We start from the raw sequence: 25,950 nt of genomic DNA on the forward strand, positions 1-25,950 counted from the left end.
CCCTCCTGTCCATTTTGTCTTGAAAACTACTCTTCCCTTGCCATGGCCCCATGTGGCCAGTGGGCGGCTAAGAGCCACACAGCAGAGAATGGCCACGGCCTGGATCATCCAAGCCCTGGCCCCAAATGGCCCCAAATCAATAGATAAAAGGACAGAGAGCTCAGTGAGAGGGAACCCTGGGGTGAAGCGCTCTGGATCCCCTGGACTGCCTCAATACCATGCTGGGGGAGGCAGACTCAAAACGCTAATATCTCACCAAGATTCCCTGCTCTTCTCTGGGGCTGGCGGGAGGCTTGCGCTAATCAAAATAGGGTACTCTCCCCCACGAAACCCATAAACTTGGAAAACGCCAGTTCGCATGCAAACTAGTAGTCCCTCCAGTCTCGCCAGCTCCTCCCTCCCTGTATGTCCTAAATTCTCAAGGAAGACGGGTCACTTGCTCCGTGATGGCCCAGCACAGGCTTCGGTTTCCAGCGCCCAAGTCCCCAACATCTCCAGGGGCCATGCCTGGCTCAAGAGCCCACAGTAGTCTATGTTCAACGAAAAGAACTGAACAGACCCAGAATCTGGAACATCTCTTGGTGCTTAAGTTTTCCTGGAGTAAATTTTACCCAGCAGGACGAAAGACGACTGACTGACAGGGATTCCCTCCTCCTTCCCTGCCCCTTCACCCCCCCCCCCCCACTCCCCCGGGACCACAAGGCCAGAGGCTCCGGACCCCTACCCACATCCTCCCCCTCCAGCCGCCGGGTCAGGCAGTCAGCAAACCACTGAGGCCACTCAGCGCTGGGGCGACGGCCCCGCCCACTGCCCCCAAGTCCGAGCTCACAGCCCCCGCACCCGCTGACCCGTCCCGTAGTCATGGGGATCAGAGGGCGCATTCTTCGCCATCCCCCACTCCGCACACGAAGGGCAGAGAGAGCCCGGCTGCCGATCGGACCCGAAGAGCGCGGGCGAGCGGCCCACCTAGCGAGGGACTGGGGTCTTGGGGTGGCCGTCCAGGGGCAGCCAGCCCAGCCTGGGGCGCCGCGGGGCTCCCGCGGCGGTGAGAAAAGAGCCCCTCCCCCTTCCAGCTCTGGGGCCCCGCCCGGCCACTAGGCCCCGAGGCGCAGCCGTCCCGGAGGAAGGGAGGCGCGGAAGGAGACAGGAGGGAGGACACTTACTTAAAAGGCTACATAGTTTCACTCCCTGCCCTTCCAGGAGCGGCGGCGACACCTCCCGGGCCCTCGACTCGGACCTCGGTGCCCACCACCCCAGCGCAGCAGTTCAGCTCCACCGCCCACCCCTTTACTCCGTCGTTGGGCGGAGCCGCATCTGGTCAAGCCAATGAGCGACAGCCCTTACCCAGAGTGACGTGTGCACAGAGCAATCACTGAGCCCGCCCAGCCGGGGTGGGGCTCAGGCGGCGCACAGCGCTTCCTACTCAGGCGGGACCAGCCTGGAGCCGCGGACTGCGCGTGCCCGGAACGGGAGGGGGCGTGGCCGAAAGCTGATCTGACACTAGAGGTGGGGTCCAAGCTTGGTCCCTAGAAAGCGGGCGGGATCTGGATAGGGAGCATCAGGGAGTCGTCCCGCCCTGTGGATCGCCCTTTACTGCTAGCTTCGGAGGACGAAGTCCTCCTGTCCTACAAGGGACACCACTATGTCAATGAAGGGGTCTAGGAGTTAGGGTCCCTGGGTTCTGGTTCCCCCACTTGTACGGACGTCGCGTGATCTAGGCTCCCTTTTACCTGTGCCTCGGTTTCCCCATCTTTACGATACTGGAGGGTTGGAACTGCCGAGGGCTAGTCTCCAAATCTGTAATGGGGTGCAGAGGAGGGGGAGATGGGGGACCTACACGTGACCTCCCCGCGCGGGGCCCCGCCTATCCCAGATCCAAGAGTTGCAAGCGCTCCGCGAGGACGGGCGGGGGTGGGCGGATCCTAAGAAACCCGACCCCGCAGCCCTTGGCTGTGGCTAAGGCGCCGCGCGCGGCTCGGCGGCCGCTAGCGCTGGCGACGGCACGGGAGAAGGATGGGGACCGCAACCCGGGCTTCGCAGAGGACCATCGTGGAGGCGAGGGCGGTGCAGAGACTCGGCGTGTGACTTGGAGTGCATCAGGAAATGATGGACGAGGGGATGAGAGATAGCTAACGGGGCTCTGTCTCTGCGTCCGGTCCGCGGAGGCGCACGTCGTGGGGCTGGAGAGGTTCTGTCTACAGCGGCAGCGCCGAGCTTGTCTCGGGCCATGAGAAGCGCGCGGACCGCCCGGCCCCAGGCTGCCCTCGTGGCCGGCCGCGTCCTGCCGCGCTGAGAACTTGGGGGCGAAGAGGGGTGTGGGCGGCCGGGCTGCGCCCGAGCGCACCGCCATGGCAAGGGAGGAGTGCAAGGCGCTGCTGGACGCTCTCAACAAGACGACCGCATGCTACCACCACCTGGTGCTGACCGTCGGCGGCTCGGCAGACTCGCAGAACCTGCGTGAGGAGTTGCAGAAGACGCGCCAGAAGGCGCAGGAGCTGGCGGTGGCCATCCGCGCCCAGCTGACGGCCGCGCTACGCGACCGGGGCCTGGGCGCCGAGGAGCGCGCGGAGTTCGAGCGCCTCTGGGTGGCTTTCTCTGGCTGCCTGGACCTGCTGGAAGCCGACATGCGGCGTGCGCTGGCCCTGGGCACCGCGTTCCCGCTGCACGCGCCGCGGCGGCCGCTGGTGCGCACCGGCGTAGCGGGCGGCTCCGCGGGCGTAGCGGCGCGCGCCCTGAGCGCCCGCAGCCTGCGGCACGAGGCGGAGCGCGACTTCGACGTGGACGACCTGCGCGAGCTGGAGCGGGAGATCCTTCAGGTGAGCGAGATGGTCAACGACATGGAGATGAAGGTCAACGTGCCCCGCTGGACCGTGCAGGCCCGCCAAACGGCGGGCGCCGAGCTCCTGTCCAGCGTCGGCGCCTCTTCGGTGGGCGTCGTGTCTGTACAGGAGCGCACCGGGCCTTGCGACATGAGCAAGGCCCTGGCCGCCACCGTTTTCAGCGCCGTGCTGCTGGCGGCCGTGGCCCTGGCCATCTGCGTGGCGAAGCTGAGCTGACCAACAGAAGACTCTACCCGCCGCCGCCGCCGCTGCTCCCTCCCCGAAGACATCCTTCAGGAACGACTGCCACTGCCTGCACTCTGGATGGGAGTGGGATCTGGCATGTTTAAGGGAAGGGGTTCTAAAGCTGTGTGTGTGTGTGTGTGTGTGTGTGTGTGTGTGTGTGTGTGTGTGTGTGTACACACATCTGCCTGGGCAGAACATGGTTGCCTGGTGCTGGCCTGTGAGGAGTTAATTTTGCGCGGGCGGCCAGGGCATTACCGCTAATGTATGCAGCAGCTTTATCCCCTATTAATAGAAAACCGTCCACAGTGACCCTAGATTCCAAGTTAATGGGTTACCGCTTGTGCAGCTGGGGCGCGTTTACAACGGAGTCTGAGTCGGATTACCCCACCTCTACCAGCGATTCCCACTGTCCGCGCGCAGGGGGGCAGTTTGAAAGGGGGGGGTAAGGTTGTTTTGCTCTGTGTGGGTGGTGACTTTGTTTCCTGGACAAAACTGTAAGAAGATGTAAGCAGGTTTTATTACCTTAATCCTTTGGGGCCTAAATTTAGGAGAGTGTGCAGAGACATTCAGGCAAAGTGCTATCTCTATGGTGCACGATTGAGCTTCTTGGCAGAGTTTATCCATTAGTTACCAAAAGCAGCGGGAAGAGGTTTGGGATGCTGACCTCCCCCCAAGTTATGACCCTACTTAGGAAACCAGAGAAGGCATGTGGAGCCTGCCCTCACATGCTTGGATCCATTGCACACACTTGCCTATTAAAAAGGGCTCTCCCCAGCCAGCCTGGAAGGGGCACGAGCTTTGGTAAGGGACACATGCTGTTTAAAGAGGCACTTTCTCCTTTGCTGGGGTTTATTTTTTGTTCCAAAACTAGACCAGTGTTTGATCCTCCTTTGGGGGAGGGCTGCAGAATCCTCTTTGGAGCCCTTAATCCTATCTATCCCTTGGAATTTGCCTGCTAGCCAGTAGGAGAGCTGGCTCTGGAGGAAGCTGCATAGCTCCCTGACCCTCACACTGACCCTGAGAGGGGAAACCTCACTGTCTCGTGTCAGTTCGAGCCAGTTAGCCCTGAGACTGGGTTAGAATGCAAAAGCTTCGGCTCAGAATTTCAGCAGCTTTTTAAAAACAATAACCATTTGAAAGAAAAACCATATAACATTTGTTCTGTCTTACCAAAGCTGGGTTTTTTGGTAAAGGACATTGGCCACGAATCCATACGTGCCAATGAGTCAAACATCGTGGTCTTTACTTACATGCTTAAGTTAGTAAATCTACATCTATTATTAAAATAGACCTTCTCGAAGGCAGGTTATAGCATAAACTACCGGAACCACGGTGTGGGTAACAGAAGCTGAGTGGCCCCTGCTTCTTTCGCTCAATAAAGAATGTGGAAAACCCTGGGACCCAGGCTGGAATTTACCTGAGCAGTGCCACCACCTCTGCCTGTGGTGCAGAGAGAACATCGTTGGGGAAATAAGGCTGAGAAGACGCACGCATTTAACTCTCCAAGGGTAATTTGGAATAAAACCCAAGACTTTGGTTTGGCTGAAAACTGACAAGGATTTTTTTTTTTTCTTTTGTACCCTAAAGGTGGGAAAGGGGACCAGAGAAGGGAATTGACAGTCTCACAAGGACAGCTTGGAGGCCCAAGGAGTAGGGGCAGATACAAGTATTACAGCCTTGGCGGTCCTAAGGGCCACCCTCCCAGCCCAACTTCCTCCCACCCTTCCTGAGCACACAGATTCCAGTACCTCACAGTGAAAGTGTGGGATCTGTTTGTGTGCGTGTCTGTGATAATGGTTTTAAAACACCCACAAGGTCTTAAGCCGATTAAAAGTTTTATGACCTTAACTAATAAAAGGAACACCTTCTGCCTCATCTGAATAGGGGCCAGCTCAAATTCTTTTGCATCTGAAGGTTCAGGGTACCTTCAGAGACAACACAAAAAGTTTCCTAAGTACCCTCCCGCTCCTCCCATACACAACGGCAGCATGGAATCTCTATTACCTTCCCCAAACTCTCAGTTCTCCCAGACAAGAGGAGGCTGGGGCATTCTGTGACCCAATGTTGGAAAATATCCTTTAAAACCACGCCCTAAGTATATTCTTCTGTTTCTAATACAGTAACTCTTCTGTTCTTACCAAACTGTTTTGCTTCATGACAACAACAAAAAAATTGTTCAGCAGAACCTATTGGAGAACAAAATCCATCAGACGTTGTGTAATCCATAGAAAGCAACTAGGACACATTTCTTTGTTCTTGCCATGGTCTGTGGGCCTTTCACTTGGCAGATCCTTGGATATTTATATGTGCAATCAGATGTGTACCTAATTCTGAGAGTCCTCTGCTCACTGAAATCAGTGATTAAATGTTGCATCTGCACACACAAAAAAGCTGAATGGACCTGTTAGCCTAAACAATTCTGAGATTGGAAGTTTTAAGCATTAGGAATATTTGGTATTATTTGGAGTTAAAACGTTGCCTACTTATAGGCTGCTCTCACTATAGCCCTCTGCTCTCATTTCTATGTATATAATTCAAGACATCGCTTTCTGATAGAAGCCTGATTCAATTTAGATGTATGATATCAAAGTCATTAATTTTCTAAAAACATTTGGTATTTCATACCATGATACAAGCGTAGGGGAAAAAAAAAACCCAAATTCAAAATGTTTAATATAGGGTATGCATGATGAGGTCAGTGCTAGAAACTATGGCAAAAAACAGCTGGTTTCCCAAATTACAGGTACAACTTAAAGGATAGATCTTTATTTCCAGAGTTAAATGTTTATGATAAATACCTGTAAAGAGAAAATATCACTGACTTCTCTTTTGGGAAAACAGTACAGTTTTATCTGACTGAGAAGACAATTGGAATGTCATGGCACTTACAGAAACTTTGAACTATTGTTAGTAGTTTAAAAAAACAGGAATGTTTGTAGGAAAGAAAAAACATGCCTGGAAAATTCTTTCTTATGTACTCTAAGAACTTAGGCTTTTTAAATGTTGCAAGGGAAATATTTTTGGCAAGTAAAATTCAGAATATAACCTGCACGATTTACAGTAGGTTTACCTACAAGGTTTACAGTAAGCTACGTAAGACATGTATGATGTCAAATGACAAGTAGTTTTGGTTAGAGAGTTTGGGTTTGTGTGAGGATCCTGGTAATGCTGCATTTTCCTGCACATGGATACCTGCACATGGATACATTTTTAGCTGTGCTGTTAGCTTTTCAGATGCACCTGTCCTTTCTGTAATGAATGCTTGTTCAAGGTGCGAGCCCCAAAGTGTGAGCCCCTATGTCAGCCTAAGTAAAGAACTGAAGGACTGGCCTCTGTCTTCCTTTGGGGACTGCCTCCTCCCTCAAGGCCAGACCAGCTGTGATGGGCAGGGGCTCTGCCTCTCTCTCCAAGTACCTCAGATAAGTCGCTGACCTCCCTGTGCCTCAGTTCCCTCAATGGAGAAATTGGGGGAGTCCTGACCGATTGTTGCAAAGGTCTCTCCCAGAGTTTAAAACATTTAACAGAATGAAGTTCAACAAGATAGCGTTACTTTGTTTGGGGATTGGGGTTGTTGTTGGTTTCTGTACACATTGAAACAAAATATCACAGTGTGGTGGTTATTTTCTAAAATTAGTCTGTTGGTAAAATTCCCTAGACATTTTAAAAATCAGAATGAACTGAGCTTACTGTTGTTTTTGTACATATCAGGATTAGTGGATGGACTTAAAAGTAAATTGGTGTAAATGCTACTTATGTATACTATTTAAATTAGATTCGGAATTTAAATTCCAACTATAAGCCTGAGTCCAAGAAAGCCTAGTTATTTATGTATTAAACACTCTGTTTTACCCAGCAGTCAGGGCACCTAACCTGATTCTGCGACGTGACAGATGTGAAACCCTGTCACTTATCAGGGAGGCTGGGAAAATCCTGTTCTGTAAGTAACCTGGTGCCCTCAGCACTGTAACTGCATTGGCCACCTGATGTGAAATGTGAGCACAGCACGGGTTGCTTTGTATGAGGCATCAGATCCACGTGGAATTAAAGGCTTCATGTCAACTGTTTGAATGATGATCTAATGAAAATTGTTAATTAAGTAAAATAGGTAATGTGAAGCATTTATAACTTAGTCATTAAAGGAACCTTCAAGGGGTGCTTGGGTGGCTCAGTCAGTTAAGCGTCTGACTTCGGCTCAGGTCACGATCTCACGGTTCGTGAGTTCAAGCCCCACATCGGGCTCAGTGCTGACAGCTCAGAGCCTGGAGCCTGCTTCGGATCCTGTGTCTCCCTCTCTCTCTGCCCCTGCCCTGCTCACACTGTCTCTACCTCTCAAAAGGTGAATAAACTTTAAGAAGAGTATTTAAAAAAATAGGCACCCTCAAATGATTCAGCTATCAACTTTTATGATTTTAAAAATATATATATATTCTTAATCTTTTTTATGCACATTTGAAGTGAATGTCCTGATCAACATTCTTACCCTTCACAGATTTCATTACATATAAAGAGATGTGCGGAAATACTCCAGAATTATAAATTTCCAACTGCTTCTGTACAGTATGATTATACTCATCCTATAATGCAGAAGGGAATCTGGGAAGAATAAGATCTCTGCCTGAATGACCTTTGCTGCGGCCAACACAGATAAAGTCATTCAAATACTAGTTCTTTGGCTCTTAAGAACTGACCAAAGGTGCAGGAAGTGGCCGCATGCTGCTGCCCTCTGTCTGTGAGGACAAGATGGCTCTCTCCCCTTCTTTTACTTATTTTCATCTCATTCCACAGACGATTCTGGGTGTTTTCACGGCACTCCTCTGAGCTCTTGGCCATCCTTGTTGGTTGGCGTTTAGGTTTATAACCTAGGCTTATGTGACAAAGGTAAAGAAGCCAAATGAAAGCCCCCGTTGGTCAAAATGATTTTGAAGAGTCCATTTGCTGTTGCCAGAAAGCAAAGTGAGTGTCCCCTGCCCGTATGGATGTGTTAGGCATATGTGTGAGGCATATAGAGAAAATCTGCAAGGAAATAAAAATGAAACTATTCGTGAAGGTGTTGGGATTATGAATGGTGTTTTTTTCAATAATTTAATGTTATATTGTTTTTACAATAAAATTTTGAATGCTCTTATCTTCTGGAACATATTGTTGTTATTAAAATATAAATCTTAACAGTTAGGGTCTCAAACTACAATGAGAAACAATTTCAGAACCTTCCCCCCTAAAAACAAAGCAAAACTCTTTTGGAATCCTACCCCAGGGAATCAGAAGCATGTTTTGAAATGCTGTGTCAAGACACTATAGCGTTGAGGTTAAGAGTACCAACAATGGGGGCCGCCTGGGTGGCTCAGTTCGTTGAGCGTCCAACTTTGGCTCAGGTGATGATCTCACGGTTTGTGAGTTCGAGTCCCGCGTTGGGCTCTGTGCGGACAGCTCAGAGCGTGGAGCCTGCTTCCGATTCTGTGTCTCCCCCTTTCTGCCTCTCCCCCACTCATGCCCTGTCTCTCTCTGTCTCTCAAAAATAAATAAATGTTAAAAAAAAAAAGAGTACCAACAATGGAAAAAAGTACACCTGAGTCCAGATCAGATCTCATTGAAGTTCTTAAATCTCTCTGACCTCAATTTACTTAATCTTTGCAATGGGAGTAATAATAAGGCATATGTATTTCATAAGGATATCAAGATAAGACTTTTTCTGGGCACAAGACTCAATAAATGTTGGCTGCCACTGCTGTTATTATTTATCAAACTACTTTAGAAGTCCTGAAATTGGATAACTGGGGGAAAGAAACTATATGAAAACAAACTATATGAAAACATTTAACTTTCTGTAACTCAGGTAAAATCTAAAAACCCATCTGAAGGTCAAATTTAGATATACTTGTCAAAATGAGAAAAGGTATGTAACAAAAAGGTCAAGTACAGATGGTTTCTCTGGAAGTTGGAATCTATGAATTTTTAAAGCCAAACTTTTTGAGGTACAAGTTAAATATGGTCACATTCACCCTTCACAGATGAGTTTTGGGTTTTGACAAAGCTGTGCGATCATGTAACCACCACCACAAGCAGCAAGATGGCAGTCTTCATGGCCCCCCCCCCCCCCCCCCCCCACCGTGCCTTACTAGTCAGTCCTTTCCTTCAGCCCCAGGCTCTGGCAACCACTGATCTCACTTCTGTCCCTTCAGTTTTGCCTTTTCCAGAATGTCACATAAATGGAATCCGTTCATTTTTTTAACGTTTGTTCATATTTTGAGAGACAGAGTGTGAGTGGGGGAGGGGCAGAGAGAGAGAGAGAGAGAGAGAGAGAGATGGAATCCGAAGCAGGCTCCAGGCTCTGAATTGACAGCATAGAGTCCGACGCGGGGCTCAAACTCACAGACTGTGAGATCATGACCTGAGATGAAGTCAAGCGCGTAACCCACTGAGCCACCCAGGTGCCCCGGAATCCATTCGTGTTTGAGAAAACAATGCTGTGAACCTTTTTAAAATCCTTCTTAAAAAAAAAAAAAAAAAAAAAAGTTTGAGAAATAATTTTTATCTGGCGATTCGTGGCGCACAGGATGTTACCGGTCAATCACAGGTGGGTTTTGTTTAAACTTGGTGACGTGCCTTGACTTCTAGGAAGGCTGAATGTGCTTTCCTGCTACCGTTGACCATCCAAGTTGAAATTATCTCTCCGTGGCTAGCCCCAAAGTTCTCTTCCTTGCTTCCCTTTTTAACGGAAAAACCTGATAAATAGTGGATGACTCAAACGAATTGGGGCTTGCTGAACTTGATAGTGAACTAAAAGACTACACGGAGCTATAGGTAAGAGGCAGGACATGTTTGGAAAGTTTTTATTCATCTTCAAGGTTTCACATGTTCTAATAAATCCAATGAGGGATTTTTTTCATTGTAAGTAAAGCTGGGGAGGACCGGAAGAACATCAGAATGAAGAGTCAACTGTCCTGAACTGTGAAGTAAGCAACTGACTCATAAACAAAGTGACTCGCTCTCTCGTGACCAAGTGGCCCATTGTAATTGCTGATGCTACTAGGGAATGACTGTGTGCACTTACTGTTAGGCCTGGAGCAGCTGGCATTATGCCCCTGGCAGGACAGGGCTGGGCAGGACACTCTGAGAACATGCCAATAGGTTTGGAGACGGTTTCCAACACTTGCTGGATGTGTGACCTTAAATTACTCCAAACTGTTTTTTCTTGCCCATTTTTCTATATAATTAGAGGTTTTTTCTTCTCCATTTTTTCCTAACTCTTAATCCTTTGTGACAGGCATTACAGGTAATTTTTCCATTTTATTATGTCTTAGACTTTCTTTTTTTAATGACATTTTTAATTTTTTTAATGTTTGTTTATTTTTGAGAGAGAGAGAGAAATAGAGTGTGAGCAGGGGAGGGGCAGAGAGAGAGGGAGACACAGAATCCGAAGCAGGCACCAGGCTCTGAGCTGTCAGCACAGAGCCCTATGTGGGGCTCGAACTTACTAACGGTGAGATCATGACCTGAGCCGAACTCAGATGCTTAACCAACTGTGCTACCCAGGCACCCCATCTTAGACTTTCTTACAGTGTTTTTGGTCATAATAAAGTTATAAATATGGAGAGAAGCATATGTCAAGTTACCAATCTTTTCCCTTACTGCTTCTAGATTTTGACCCAAAGATTATAGAGGAATTTACCTGTTTTCTTCCAACGCTTAGATGGTTTCATTTTTTGTCCACTGTTACTACAGCCTCCAGGATGACCCACAATGACCTCCAACCTCCTGGTATTTTTGTGTAGTCCCCTCCCACATTGAATAGAGCAGACCAGTGTAAAAATAGGATACCTTGGAAATGGAGTGTGACTTCTGAGGCTAAATCATAAAAGGCATTCATGGCTTCCTCCTTCTTCTCTCTTGGGTCACTCTCTCTGGGGAAAGTTAACTGCCCAGTTTCAAAGACATTCAAGTGGCTCAATGGAGAAACCAGTGTGGTGAGGAACTGAAGCTTCCTGCCAATAGCGATATGAGTGGGCCATTGTGGAAATGGATCGCTCAGGCCCAGTCAAGCCCTGGCTGATAGGCTGACCACAATCTCATGGGAGATATTGAGTCAGAACCACCCAGCTAAAATGTTCTCAAACTCCTGATCCACAGAAACTGTGAGGTAATGTTTATCGTTTTAAGCCACAAAGTTTCAGAGGAGTTTGTTAATAGCAGTAGATTAATAGATCTGTAATTTTTCCTCTGAGCAGAGAACATTAGAACAGTGCAGATAATAGGTTATAGGATGTGATCTGTGGATACACACATAAACTGGTATTGCATTGTCACAGAGCCTCCTGAATAAGACCAAAATGGCAGCATGCAGTTCTGGAGACTGTTCTGCATTGGTTAAGATCCAACCCAAGGATGCCACTTTGCTATGTACTGTAGAACTTGATCATCTCACTTAGGAGTAAGCAGCCTTTGGGAAAACAAGCTGATCTCAAAATAAACATTTTTTAAAAGTTTACTTATTTATTTTGAGAGAGAAAGAGAAAGAGCTCAAGCAAGCGTGAGCAAGCTGGGGAGGGGCAGAGAGAGAGAGAGAGAGAGAGAGAGAGAGAGAGAGAGAGAATCCCAAATCCCAAGCAGGCTCTGCACTGTCAGCACAGAGCCTGATGTGGGGCTCGATCCCACAAACCATGAGACCGTCAATGACCTGAGCCAAAATCAAGAGTCAGACGCTCAACCGATTGAGTCACCCAGGTGCCCCCCAAATTAACATTTTTATCTACAAAACGATGGTGTTATTTTACCGCGAAGAGAATAGCATGTCCTTTCTTAAGAGACTTAACCCCTCCATGAATAGTTTCTCTTCTGTGAAATGGCAATGGCTATTTCCACCTTAGAAGGTTTTGTGAGGATTACGCAGCGAATACTTACAAAATTCCCAGAGCCTCACACACAGTAGGTGCTTAATAATATCACTATTAATTACTGCCTCTGGGGTTGAATAACTATTACTTCAATCTCCCAAGCTAGACCTTAACTCCTTCCTGTCCCCTGCTCTGCATTCAACCAATTACCATATTACATCAAGTCTACCCCCTCAACACTCTGTAAATCATTCCCTTCTCCATCCTTACCCTCTCTCCACAGCCACTCTCCTAGTTTAGGCCTTCATAATTTCTTGCCTAGCACACCCCATGGGTCTCCAGTTCAGCTCCATCCAATTGAGTCACCATGCTGGTGTCACAAACTTGAAGATATGAACTTGATCATGTCACCACCTTTCAGAGCTTCCTATGGCTCACAGCACTAGAACCACCTGCAGCGTCAGGGACTGTTAAAATACAGGCTCCCAGGTGCCACTCCAGACTCTACAACAGGTTCTGAAATGATTGTCCCAGTGCAGAGAGCCACATGCATTTGCGAAGCAGTTCAGGAAAGGGTTCCCCAATTGTGGATTCTGCAGACTCAAGGTAGATGAAAGTTGGTTGGCCCTCCAAGTAGGACATGTGTCCTTCTTTGGCTTCCACCTGTACTTTTCTCCGTGTGTGGTCCCATTTTTGTTTTGTTTGTTTCTAGGATGCAGTCAGTACACAGGGAGTCATACCTTTAGAAAACGATGCTAAGAAAAACCATCCTAGGAGTGTTTGGCTGGCTCCATCAGTAGAGCATGCTACTCTTGATCTCAGGGTCATGAGTTCAAGCCCCATGTTGGGCGTGGAGCATACTTCCAATAAAAAACAAAAACACACAAAAAACAAAAAAAAAAAACCCTATATTTTTTAATTTAAAAAAAAATCCCTAAAAACCGACAGTGCCATGTCTGGATCCTCCCCCACAAAATAACCCACATTAAAATGACAGTTCTTAAATGAGGCCCACCAAAAGAACAGTCTCTGTTTCATCCCCAAATGTAACAAATGTGTGATCAGGTGTAATAGCAATCGTGGGAGAAGCTGTTGGCACTTGACAAGGAATCGAAAAGAGAAGATTCAGATTTAAACAGGCTCTAAGAAACAGGAATGTTTCTCTTGAACATGGGAGTATTACAGCCACTAAGAAAATGAAGTGGAGAGAAATTCCTATCCCTAGGCCTGGATTAAGCATCTCTCATGAAAGTGGAAATCATCCAATGACCTAAAGGGCTTAAGGTGGTCCCAGGTGCCCTGACAATAAAAGGCGTCCAGAACACAAGACAAAGTACCCGGAGGCAAGAGTGCCTTTCACGTCCAGGATGTGCGGTGGGGAACCCATAATTTGGCATCTGGTTCATCCATCAGTTTCTCATTGGTGGAGTCATGTGAGCCTGCAAAGCTCAGAGATCTACCCTTTAGGTCCCCTTCGCTGTCAAAGACAACATACTTCCGTGTCGACCGGTGGTTTAAGGATAAGTCCTAGTTCTCCGGGTTTGGTGGGCTAGGTGTCACCTGGCCTGGTGAAAATACTGCATCACATTTTAACGTGGCAGGTCATGTATGCCCCTAGGCATTTCTGCTCTCGGTCCGAGTGTCCTGGGGACGATGAGGCAGGCAGGCCCTCCTGTCAGGAGGCTGTGAACAATCCCTCGCCGGGGACAGTGACAGTCCTCGTCCTGCCAGTGACCCGGCTGGGAACTAAGGCACTCCAGGCGTGTGCAAGCCCTCCCCGGCGCCAACGCTCCTCCCACAGGCCGGCGCGGGTGTAGGCCTAACAGCCAGAATTCACCCGGCGCCCACTGCGCGCGCCCCGCCTCCAGCTCGTCCTATATGACACGGGCCTGGGTCCCCAAGCCCAGGAAGACCGCTGGGGGCGGTAGGAGCGGCGCCCAGGAGCTGCCGCCGCGCCAGAACCCGGAGCCCGGAAGCCTCACGCCGCCGCCCTCCATGAACGGCTCCCTGCGGCCGGGCGCCAGCAGCTGGCGACGGGCAGCCACCATGGTGCTGGCCGCTGGCTGGGCGCGCCCGGGCCCCGCCGCCCCGTCGCCGCCCCCGCCGCCCGCCGAGGGCTTTCGGCTGCTGCTGCTGCAGCGCTCCGAGAGCCAAGGCTTCTTGCCCGGGGCGCACGTCTTCCCGGGGGGCGTGCTGGACAAGGCCGACCACTCGGCCGACTGGCTGCGCCTCTTCGCGCCGCACCACGGGCCGCCGCGTTTCGGCCTGGGCCCCCCACTGTCGCGGCCAGCCTCCTTCCCGGGGCTGCCCGACCCCGCCGACGAGGACGGCGCGGCGCTGCCGAATGACGTAGCCTCCCGCATCTGTGCCATCCGCGAGGCCTTCGAGGAGGCGGGCGTGCTGCTGCTGCGGCCGCGGGACGCCCTGCCCACCGCGGCCGAGCCGGCACGCGCCCTCGCGCCGCCGCCGGGCCTGGACGCCTGGCGCGACCGCGTCCGCCGCGACCCGCGCCACTTCCTGAGCCTGTGTGCGCACCTCGACTGCACGCCCGACATCTGGGCGCTGCACGACTGGGGCGGCTGGCTCACGCCGTTCACGCGCTCGGGCGGCCGCCGCTTCAACACCGCCTTTTTCCTGTGCTGCCTGCGGGAGCCGCCGCCCGTCTACCCGGACTTGACCGAGGTGGTGAGCTGCCAGGTAGGGCCTGCGGCGCCGGCGTGGGGACCCACCGGAACTTGAGAATCAGGGCCCCCCCGCCAGCAACCCAGGCCTATCTGGAACCTCCCTATAAGCCCAGCACGGAGGCTAATTACAGGTCTTCCCCCTCATCTGTGATGGGGTTACAGCCCGGGGACCTAACCTACCTAACCTCTTAGCGTGACCTACCTTAAACGTGCTCAGAACACTAACATTAGCCTACAATTGGGCAGAATCAACTAATATAAAGCCTATTTCATAACAAAGTGTTGAATATCTCATGTAATTTATTGAATGCTGAAAGTGGGCAACAAAGGTGGTAATGGTACAGAATGAGCGCAAGGGTATCACCAATTGTTTACCTTCAGGATCACACGACTCACTTGGGAGCTTGCTCATTGCTGCTGCCCGGCACTACCGGTGGTGAGTACCTAGCTGCGGGAAGACATCAAAATTCAAAAGTAACTTTGCTGCTTGAATGTGTATGGTTTTTGCAGCATCCTAGAATTGCAAAATTGTAAGTAGAACCAGAGTCGGGACTGTCCATAGCTTCCTCAGAGCCATACAGCCGATAAGTGACTGAGCGAGCAAGGCAACCAGGTAGCCCCACTCTCAACCCTGCAGGCCAAAGCCAGGACCTTGGTGAAGCGCTCCTCTGCTTCTTCAAGAGGCCTTGACTCTGCCTCTCAGGTGCTTCCCCCCAAGAGAGCCCTTGGGGAGATCCCAGGAGTTGTGCAGTGCTGTTTAGGTGCCAGGCTCCTTCCTGAGCACGTTCCCTGCATTAACTCATTTCATGCCCACTCCATTCCATGCAGTATAATTATGTCCTCAGAGAACATACTTTATATGATTTCAGTCTTAAATTTATTGAGACTTTTTCTATGGCCACAAATATGGTCTATCTTGGTGATTGTTCCTTTTGCACCTAAAAAGAATAATATGTTCTGTGCTTGCTGGAGAGTTTGGAAAAATGGCAATTAAGTTAAATTTGTTGGTAGTGTCTTTCAGCTCTTCCATAGTGTTTTCTTGTTCCATCAGATACTGACAGGAATGCTGACATTTTTTTTCAGATTTGTTTTCTTTTAAGTAATCTTCATACCCAACAGGGTGCTTGTACTCACAACCTTGAGACCAAGAGTCGCATACCCTACAGACTGAGCCAGCCAGGTGCATCCCAGGAATGCTGACATTTTTAATGAGTAATTGTGAATTTGTCTTTTTCTCTATCAGGTTTTGCTTCAGGTATTTTGAAGCTTCCTTGTAAGGTGCTGCCGAAACATATAGGACTGTTAAAGCTTGATGGATTGACCCTTTGGTTGTTATGAAATACCCTTTGGGGCATCTGGCAGTTAGGCATCTGACTTAGGCTCAGGTCTTGACCTCATGGTTCGTGAGTTCGAGCCCTGCATTGGGCTCTGTGCTGACAGCTCAGAGCCTGGAGCCTGCTTCAGATTCTGTGTGTGTGTGTGTGTGTGTGTGTGTGTGTGTGTGTGTGTGTGTGTCTGCCCCTCCCCTGCTCACACACTCTATCTCTCTCTCTCAAAAATAAATAAACATTAAAAAATTTTTTTGAATAAAAATAAAGTATGTTTCTTGTAGACAGCACATAGTCTTCCTTTTCTTATCAGTAGTATAATTTCTGCCTTTTAGCTGGAGTGTTTAGATCATTTATATTTATATATGTTTATATATTTAAATATTTATATTTAATTCAAATCTACCATCTTTTAGTTTGTTATCTGTCCTATCTATTCTTTGCGTGTTTTTCTTTTCCTGACTCCTTTTCTATTATTTGAGTATTTTAAGGACTCTGTTTTACCTCCATTATTGACTTATTAATTAATCTTCTTTGTGGTTACTCTAGGGTTTGCAATACATAGCTTTCATCATGTATCATGTTGGAACCTGACAACAGTATACCTGTATTTCTCCCCTCATGTCCAATAGCTATTGTTGTCATACATTTGATTTTTATTGTTATTATGAACTCTATAGTGCATTGATTAATTTGCCCTAAACAGTCAATCTTTGAAAGACTGCAACAATGAGTAGAAAATGTCTTTTATGTTTACCTGCATATTTACCATTATTACTGCTCTTCATACCTTTGTGCAGATTAAAATCTACAACTGGTTTCTTTTGGCCCAAAGAACATCCTCTAATATGTGTTGTATTTCAGGTCTTCTGACAATGAATCTTGAAAATTTTGTTTATCTGAAAAATACTTTATTTTGCCTCCATTTGTTTGAAAGATATTTTGGCTGGGTATAGAATTCCAAGTTAACATATTTGTTTGTTTGTTTGTTTGTTTCAGTGCTTAAAGATGTTGCTTTGGTATTTCTGGTTTGTATATATGATGAGAAATCTGCTTTTAACTCTTTGGTCCTCTGTGCCTAATGTGTTTGTTTTGTGTTTGTGGCTACTTTAAATATTTCCTCTTAGTCACTGGTGTTCATCAGTTTGATTACAATGTGCATGGTTTTCTTTTTGTTATTTGTTTCTTCAGATATTTTTCACCTCCCACTCTTTTCTGGGACTCCAATTACATTTATGTTGGACTACTTGAGAATGTAACTGATAACTTGTTCATTTTGTTTCAAGTATTTTATCTCTGTGCTTTATCTTGAATAGATTCTACTGCTACGTTTTCAAGTTCTTTTTCTCTTTTCTTATGTAGCATCAAACTTGCTGTAAATAGCATCCTGTGTGTTTTACATTTCAGATACTTTTCATTTTTAGAAGTTCCATTTAGTTTAAAAATATTTTCTATTTCTCTTATCCTGTTCGTATTTTCCTTTATGTCTTTGAGTCAATGGAACATACTTACAACAGTGGTTTTAATGCCCCTTTCTACTAATTCCATCATCTCTGTAGTGTCCATGGACAAATTTGTCTTCTAGTTAGGGGTCACATTTTCCTGCTTTCCTGTCATGGGTCTTGCAATTTTTTATTGGATGTTGGATATTGTGATTTTTATGAGTACTGGATTTTGTTATGTTCCTTTAAAGATTGTTGAACTTTTCCTGGCAGGAAGTTAAGTTATTGCAAATTAACTTGATCTTGAGATTTTTTTTTTTTTTTTTTTTAAGTTTCTGTTTGGAGAGAGAGGCGGAGAGAGAGAGAATCCCAGACAGGCTCTGTGCTGTCAGTGGGCAGAGCTCGATGTGGGGCTTGAACTCATGAACCATGAGATCATGACCTGAGCCGAAATCAAGAGTTGGACACTTAACCAACTAAGCCACCCAGGCACCTCTTATTTTTTAAAAGTGGTTTTAGAGTAGTTCTAGGATAGCCTTTATTCTATCAGCTGCACTTCTAATGAGACCCTTCTGCTGAATGCCCCTTATATTCAACAAGGTCTCTCCACTGTGGTTGGAGGAAATTTTTCCTGGCCCTAGGTGAGTCCTAGAAAGTATTAGTCTTAAAGCTCCCAAGTAACTGTTCTTTTCTTAGAAAGCATGTTTTCCAATGTCATGTGGTTTCATCTTATGCTGGCATAGATTAGTGTTTTGCAAAGACTAAGGGCATCCTGTACAGATTTTAGGAGCTCTACTCTATATAGATCCCTCCTCTCAGGTACCATGTCTTCCATATTCTAGCCTGTATGGGCCTTTCCAAACTCTGTTCTCTGTCTCCTCAGTAAGTCAGTGAGAATGGTATAGGTTAGGTTCTCTTTCCTTTTGCTGTGGTCTGACGATTACCTTTAGGCAGAAAATCTTGGCAATGGTAGAGTTCACCTCATTTGTTTTTCTTTTCTCACAAATTACAATTCTGCATTTTTCAATGTCTGAAAATTATCGACTCATAGATTTTGTCCACTTCTCTATTGTTTATATCATGTTGGAGAAAGGTAATTCTAGCACTGATGGCTGGAAGAGGAGATTTTTTATTTTTTTTTTATTTTAGAGGGACAGAAAGAAAGAGCGAGCACATGAGTTGGGGAGAAGGGTAGAGGGAAAGAGAGAATCTTAAGCTGGCTCTATGCTCAGTGCAGAACCTGATGCAGAGCTCGATCGCATGACCCTGCTGCGATCATGACCTGAACTAAAATCAAGAGTCAGATGCTCAATCGACTGAACCACCCAGGTGCCCCTGGAAAGATTTCAATAAGCAGCAGTTCTTAACCTAGTCAAGGCTGGTGATTCTCAACAGGGGATGATTCACCCACCCACCCCTAGATACATTTGGCAATGTCTGGAGATGTGTTTGATTTTCCTAATTTGGGTAGTTCTACTGGCTTCTACTGGGTAGAGCTCAAGGATGCTTCTGACCATCCTTTAGGGTACAAGACAGTCACCCACAACAAGTAATTATCTGGCCTAAAGTGTCAAAGGTTTTGTGAGCAGTGCATTACAAGTAACAAGTAACCAATAAATGATAAGCTCTCTTAACCTATGGTCTGGACTAACCTGAATAGGTTGAATTAAATGGGTTGTACCTATTGTTTAGCCCTTCATCTTGATTGTTATCACTGAACTCGTGTGGAATTGATAAAAGAGAGTTCTTTGTAAATAACTTACAGAGTGGGTGGTCCTTTGAGGCCCGAGCATTGTTTTCCAAAATGCAGCCTTGGCAAGTTGAGAATAACCCGAGGTGATCTTATAAATAGATTGTTTGGTCCCATAGATTAACCATATGCATTCCTCAGGGGGAAGTTTAGGCACGTACAAGCTTTTACACCTTTGGCCTATAGTTATCCATGGCAGAAATCAATTTCAGCTTCCTAGATTGGGCATGAGAATCAGTTTCCATCAGTGTAAATGGATATTTAGTCAGTCCGTTAAAGAAAGACCCCTTTGGGGTTATTTCATATTCGCTGAATCAACTCCTTTTATCTAAATGTGTATGGAAGTAAGGCTTGGGAAGGAGGAAAGGTCACAGCAGTCAGGTCACTTAAGTTAAATGGGCAAATGCTGTCTGGTTGGTACTGTGCTGTTATTATTAGTTTTTAAGTTTATTTATTTTGAGAGGGAGAGCAAGAATCTCAAGCAGGCTCCGCACTCTCAGCACAGAGCCCAACATGGGGCGCAGTCCCACTGACTATGAAATCAAGACCTGAGCAGAAATCAAGAGTCAGATGCTCAACTGACTGAGCCACCCAGGTGCCCTGATACTCTGCTGTTATTACTTTCCTGGAACGATAGGCTGAGTCATGCCTCCTGACCTTCCTGAAAGCTCCTTTTGCTCCTCTTTACCCCATTGTAACATGTGACCTTGTCATGCTACTTTCTGATTGCTGGAGGCCCCATAGAGCTTGAGAGAGATTTGTCTTGTTCACCACCTCCCCAGGGCCTACCCAAGGCACCCGTTTGTGGGTGGAATGAATGGGCACTGAATTCTCAATCTGCTTTCATGAGTTAACACTGGACAGCCTTCTTTTTCCCCTGGGAGTGACCAGAGCCAGCTTGCCTTCTTGCATCTTCTGCCTTCTCTGCTGAGCAACACCCCCCAGGTCAACGCTTGGTGATCTATCCTAGTTGATTTATTGGTCCTTAGGATCAGCGTCCCATTAACCAACCTCTTGTGAGGGTGGAGGGTCAGCCCACCTTTCATTAACCAAATCTTTTCATGTTGTCTTAGAGGATTCTAGCAAGGCACATTAATACATTAATTGTACGACGTCAGTTAGATTTGGGTACTGATCTAATGATTTCAAATCTTCCATTGCCTCTGGAATAAACCTTAAAACCCTGGCCATTGTCTTCCACAGTGGTCATCTCCATCAGAGACAACTGAGAGTTTCATATCGAAAAAAATGTGGTTAGCACCCCCACAGTTCTACGAAATAAGAAGGCTTGGAAACTTTGCCTCTCTCTCTGACTTGCACAAATTTTGTTTGGATGGTGCATTGGAAGAGATGGAAAGATGGCTGCCAATCACATTTTTAACTGCTGATGCAATGCTCCAGCTTTTACCAGGTAAGTCAGTGAAGCACAGTGCTCCTCCTTCTTCTTCTTCTTCTTCTTTTTTTTTAAGTTTATTTATTTTTGAGAGAGAGAGAGAGAGCATACAAACTGGGGAGGAGCAGAGAGAGAGGAGACAGAATTCCAAGTAGGCTCCACACTGTCCGTGCAGAGCCCGATGCGGGGCTCAAACCCATGAACTGTGAGATCATAACCTGAGCCGAAATCAAGAGTTGGATACTTAACCAAAGCTACCCAGGCGCCCAGCACCGTAGTATTCACATTTAATGCACTGGGCTGTATGGCAGTATTGTGCAACACAGAGACATGAATTACCATCTGTTTTACACAATACAGCAGTTTATTAAGTAAGGTCCAAGTCTATAAAATATCCATGGTGTTTATTATAACCGAAAGTTCTAAGTAAGTCACTTTGTATACACACATACATTTATTTAAATATGTTTCCTAGATGTTTACAAAACTCTTTCTCATATGTTATCTCACTTTTTTACACTTTAATTTTGAATTTTGAGAATGAGTTATGAAGTTGAAAACTTTTGTTTTCAACTACGCTCTGTTAAGAACTTGAATTAAGAGAAATTGTCAACTTATTTGAATTAGGGAGTTTGTTGGCAGTTGATTGTTGTTGGGTAAGTGCTAGGTGGGGGTTTTGTGGCAGTTTACCTTTTAAATTTTTTTTTAATGTTTATTTATTTTTGAGAGAGAGAGAGAGAGAGAGGCAGAGCATGAGCAGGGGAGGGTAGAGAGAAAGGGAGACACAGAATCCGAAGCAGGCTCCAGGCCCTGCACTGTCAGCACAGAGCCCAACACAGGACTTGAACCCATGAACGGTGAGATCATGACTCAAGCCGAAGTCGGACACTTAACTGACTGAGCCACCCAGGCGCCATGGTTTTATGGGTGGGGCTTTGTGACCTGCTCATGGCTGCTTGGCTCAGTTCTCACAATAGCGACAATACTTGTTACTCATCCTATAGTAGTACGGTTTAGCAGTTTTGATGTGTAAATGATAATTTGTGTAATTTAACCTTAAAATTATTAGAACAGCTCACATTGAAACCCAAAAATGTATGGATATCAAGGCCAATATTAATACCAACTAGGATAAAGAGTCATGGGTTAGCCTAAAAGTTATAATTTGTGATAAAAAATACCAAGTCATAAATACTTATGTGCCCAAAGAAACTTTTTGGCTGGGGAATGGGGAGTTGGGGGGTGTGGGTATTAAAAACACAAGAAAGACATTGAGGTAGGCTCATAAAATTGGAGTTACTTAACACCTATCTCCATTCCAAACACATGACATAGATCGATACCGATGTGCATGTCACTAATATATTGGAATGTTTTATAAAATAACACTTTGTGGACTCAAAATGTTATTTTTCAGGAGATGAACTGTACTTAGAAGATTCAGACTTTGTAGAGAATGTTATGTCCACGGACAAAAAGACTGGAGAAATCATGAAGGAAGGCAAGACATTTCACCGAATGGTGTTACACAGCCGCCATGTGTACAGTGTCCACGTGACTGTCCAGTCAAAGCATAAACATGTTTATCCTAAGACCTACGTAGTAAGTCAGAGCCATCTATAGAGGACTGCTTGTTTGTAAGCTGGCTTGCTTGAAGTTGTCCTGCTGAATACCGGAGGTCGACTGGACTTGCTTGGAGCATAAGGACCTTTGTACAATCTAGTACCAGTAGTCTAATCTGATACAGTATAATACACATTTCAAGCGTAATATAGTGCTCTCTTGCTTATTTCATCCTTTAAACCTCATGGTATCACACAAATGTAATTAATTATTAATGATCCTGTTCCCGGAATGAGGGGGGAAGAAAACCTCACAAGGGCTTCCACTTCTGAATTATTATTTTATTTACTTACTTTTGAGAGAGAGCCAACAGGGGAGGAGCGGAGAGAGAGAATCCCAAGCAGGCTCCGTGCTGTCATCGCAGAGCCTGACATGGGGCTTGAACTCACAAACCGAAATCAAGCTACTTAACCAACTGAACCACCCAGGCACCCATCCACTTCTGTATTATTTTATTATCAAAAGTTTAAATAAGATGTTCTACTGCCATTGTCTTTTAACTGTCCACTGCATTAGCGCTTTCCTTGACGTGCTGAGGAGGTGCAGCCATGAATTCCTTAGACTTGCCCGTGAGATTAGTTGAAGGGTGTCTGATTACATGTGAATAGCACACTGAGATGACACTCAGATGACGTTATTTTTTTGTTATGTCTTTAGCTTGATGATTAACACACAAATCTGTTTGATACAAAAGGCATTAGTGATTAGGCCTACCAAATTGGAAACCATTTAGTTCCCATTTTAAAGAAGTATGAAGCCACAACAAAAACCATATTTATTTTTACTCTGGGGAGCAGTAGCTAATAAATACAAAGAGATTAAAGAGATGTAGAACTATTCATCATTTAATGGTGTTTTATTAATGATGCTTATTTTCAATGGTTTTTAATATGGGTCATTTTTTCACCTCCTCTTAAGAGGAATAATGTTTATTGATTAAAGATGTGAAATAGTTAAGACACTAATTCTGTTTCAGATGTTTGACTATATTATGTATCATATGATGGACTTTATTTGTCATGAAATGTCTTATTTTTCCTACCTATAAAATACTGGTATTGATCAATAAGGTATATGTATATTACTTAATCTTTTTTTTTTTTTAACATTTTATTTATTTTTGAGAGAGAGAGAAACAGAGCATGATGCTGGGGAGGGGCAGAGAGAGAGAAAGAGGGAGACACAGAATTGGAAGCAGGCTGCAGGCTCTGAGCTGTCAGCACAGAGCCCGATGCGGGGCTCAAACTCACAGACTTAGAGATCATGACCTGAGTCAAACCCAGACACTTAACCAACTGAGCCACCCAGGTGCCCCTGTATTACTTAACCTTGACTAGAGGAAACCATCTAGATAAGTGGTTCTCCATCCAGGGAGGCCACTTTTGCCCTTCAGGAGACATTTGGCTGTATCTGGAAACATTTTTGGTGGTCACAACTGAGAGTGAGATGCTACTACCATCTAGTGGGAAGAGGCCAGGGATGCGGCTAAATATCCTACCATAAATAGGACAGCTGTCCACAGCAATCATCTGGCCAAGGTTGAGAATCTCTGATCTAAAGGAAAGCCTTTCTTCAGTGAATGGTTCCAACATGTAAACTGTGAGAACCATATACTGTTAGCATTCCCCCGGCTCCTGCACCTACAAAAGTCCTCCTTACTGACTTGGGCTTTGGGCATCATATTCTTTCACTCTCACAGGAACCAGAATGTAGCTGGAAGAGAACTCCGTGAACACCATTATTTTGCCAGTTAGAAAACTGAGGACAGATCCACACAGCTGATTAGCGCCGCAGCTGAGTGGCACCTGATTCTCTGTTAAGCAAGTGACATCTATTACCTATCGCCAAAGGCAGAAGAGCTAACAGTTCTGCCCACTGCGTCTGGGGATTCCAGTCGCCGAGGACACCACAACACAGCCAAGCATTGGATGGAATAATGCCCTATTTACATAGAGAAGAAGCAGAGTAAAATCAGCTCCAGTACTGTGCGTCAGTTCCCCATGGCCCACAGGTGTTCTCCCTGTAGCCAACACAGGGCAAGTGACCTGCACGCACGCCTCTTGTGCTACAGAAGGACCCCATCTCGCTGCAGTGGACACATATAATATGGGGTTGGCCAGGTGTCATCTTATACACACGCTTGTGCAGAGCAAAGGAGTACGCGTTGAGTCTGAAACAGGGAAAGACATTCCCACACAAAGGTGATGAGGCCAGCACGGGCTGTGAGGACTCTTTCCTCAGTAGGGAAGCCTTCCAGGTTCAAGGCCCATACTTAGGCAGCAGGGGGAGGGTCAAAAGACTGCATGACACTGCCTTTCCCAACCTTTCTAGTCCTGCACCCTTTTTGCTGGAGTTACATGGTTCAGTGGGTGATTTGGGGGAGATGTGACAAGTAACGTGACTTAACTTTTCTGCATAAAGATGTATTTTTGTTGTCGTTTTCATCTGAATGAAACCTTTGTCTCCTTTCCAAGGATGCCTTTTGGGAGACTGTCACATGACTTCCAGCTGTCACAATACCCTAGTGCCCCGGCACAAAATAGGGCCACCCTCCTGAACTGAAAAAGAGTGTTGTTTTAGAGCCTAGCTCGTGACTGCATGTGGCATTTACCATATGCTCTCTCTTTCTGTATTCAAGCTACCTGGGCCTCAGATGCAGAAACAGAAAGCTGACCACTTGTCCCCACGGCTCCTCCTTCAAGTCCCCTTCCTGCCCATGCTCGTATCCCTACTGCCTGCCATCTTGTTTGGGACACAGCCAGGAAAACCCACTTTCTACGATACTATACAGTTTCTTGAAACTGAAGGGACAAACTCAGGAATTGATACTAAGTCAGTATTCATTTTCACTACCTACATCTTTTTTCTGATTCCTTTGAACAACTGCCATGGGAATCCCAAACTGGGCTGGCGTCAGTATTTCAGGTTAACATGGCTTGTCCTCATGGTTCTTTGTTTGTAAGAGTGTGCTGTACTGTGGGAGACATACCAGATATAAGGGGGCTTCTGAGGGATAATTGTGGGGGAAGGGCCCTCATATTTGGGCCTACGTAGCTATTTTATTGTTTCTTCTCAAACCCCTATTTTGTTTTTAACTTGTCTGCAACTTTGGCGTTTTCCACTTCCTCCTCGCTCTTTAGCCACTCGTCTTTTCTCTTTAACTTCTTCTCCTCTAACTGACCTTTAGCTGTTAGAGCCTCTCAGGACTTGTTCTCAAACTCTCTACTGTCCTTGGGTGAGGTTAAGCACCCAAGGTCACAACCTCCAGGTGCTGTCCTTTGAAAAGGAAATTGCTTGCCCTGTACTTTCTCTTGTTCCTTCTCATTGGCTGGACATTGTGGCCACTGAAGCAGTTCCCTGGGACCCAGAAACAGAAGCCAGACGGTAGGGCATAACTGCCTGCCAGGCTTGGACTGCTCACCTCTTGCTTGTTACATGAAAGAAAATATAAGTCATTAATCTGGGGGTCCCTCTGTGAAAACCATTAAGCTTGTTTCCTAACCTATATAATTTTCCTTTTTTTTTTTAATTTAAATTTTGTTTTTAACGTTTATTTATTTTTGAGACAGAGAGAGACAGAACATGAACGGGGGAGGGTCAGAGAGAGAGGGGAACACAGAATCTGAAACAGGCTCCAGGCTCTGAGCGGTCAGCACAGAGCCCGACGCGGGGCTTGAACTCACGGACCGCGAGATCATGACCTGAGCCGAAGTCGGACGCTTAACCGACTGAGCCACCCAGGCGCCCCTATAATTTTCCCTTTTAAGGAGGTTCCCTCAGCAGTCTTCCCTATACCAGAAACCTACCAGTTATTTAGGCCAAAAATATTAGTCG

The 25,950-nt window shown here is 46.4% G+C and overlaps 3 protein-coding genes across 10 annotated transcripts in view; 2 read left to right on the top strand and 1 right to left on the bottom strand.

Annotated features, from left to right (window-relative positions):
* Nucleotides 1-1,317, bottom strand: part of ANKRD27 (ankyrin repeat domain 27) — a 52,042-nt gene extending 50,725 nt beyond the window's left edge. For 4 of the 5 annotated variants that reach the window (XM_086689570.1, XM_086689569.1, XM_086689572.1 and 1 more), the window contains exon 1: nucleotides 1,164-1,317. The gene's annotated coding sequence lies outside the window, so the exon portion shown is untranslated. The remainder of the gene's footprint in view (nucleotides 1-1,163) is intronic. The other variant, XM_086689573.1, reaches the window with a different exon arrangement.
* Nucleotides 1,318-1,497: 180 nt separating this feature from the next.
* RGS9BP (regulator of G protein signaling 9 binding protein) lies at nucleotides 1,498-3,495 on the top strand. Its single transcript, XM_086689574.1, has one exon. The coding sequence runs from the start codon at nucleotides 2,349-2,351 to the stop codon at nucleotides 3,054-3,056; it is 708 nt and encodes a 235-aa protein (XP_086545700.1). The 5' UTR covers nucleotides 1,498-2,348; the 3' UTR covers nucleotides 3,057-3,495.
* Nucleotides 3,496-13,442: 9,947 nt separating this feature from the next.
* On the top strand, nucleotides 13,443-23,205 carry NUDT19 (nudix hydrolase 19). Of its 4 annotated transcripts, none has more exons than XM_086689576.1 (3): nucleotides 13,443-14,593; nucleotides 14,962-15,110; nucleotides 20,304-20,495. In XM_086689576.1, exons 1-3 carry the CDS (start codon nucleotides 13,775-13,777, stop codon nucleotides 20,356-20,358), a joined length of 1,023 nt encoding a protein of 340 aa, XP_086545702.1. In that variant the 5' UTR covers nucleotides 13,443-13,774; the 3' UTR covers nucleotides 20,359-20,495. The 4 variants fall into 4 exon arrangements, with proteins under 4 accessions (XP_086545702.1, XP_086545703.1, XP_086545701.1 ...); XM_086689577.1 differs by having other exon boundaries at nucleotides 13,465-14,593; nucleotides 14,962-15,016; nucleotides 20,304-20,467; XM_086689575.1 differs by lacking the exon at nucleotides 20,304-20,495 and adding an exon at nucleotides 21,911-23,205 and having other exon boundaries at nucleotides 13,668-14,593; nucleotides 14,962-15,016.
* Nucleotides 23,206-25,950: the final 2,745 nt, after the last annotated feature.

The sequence above is a fragment of the Puma concolor genome, chromosome E2, assembly GCF_028749965.1.
Source record: "Puma concolor isolate L17-30 chromosome E2, mPumCon1.1.hap2, whole genome shotgun sequence".
In the NCBI taxonomy this organism is placed as follows: domain Eukaryota; kingdom Metazoa; phylum Chordata; class Mammalia; order Carnivora; family Felidae; genus Puma; species Puma concolor.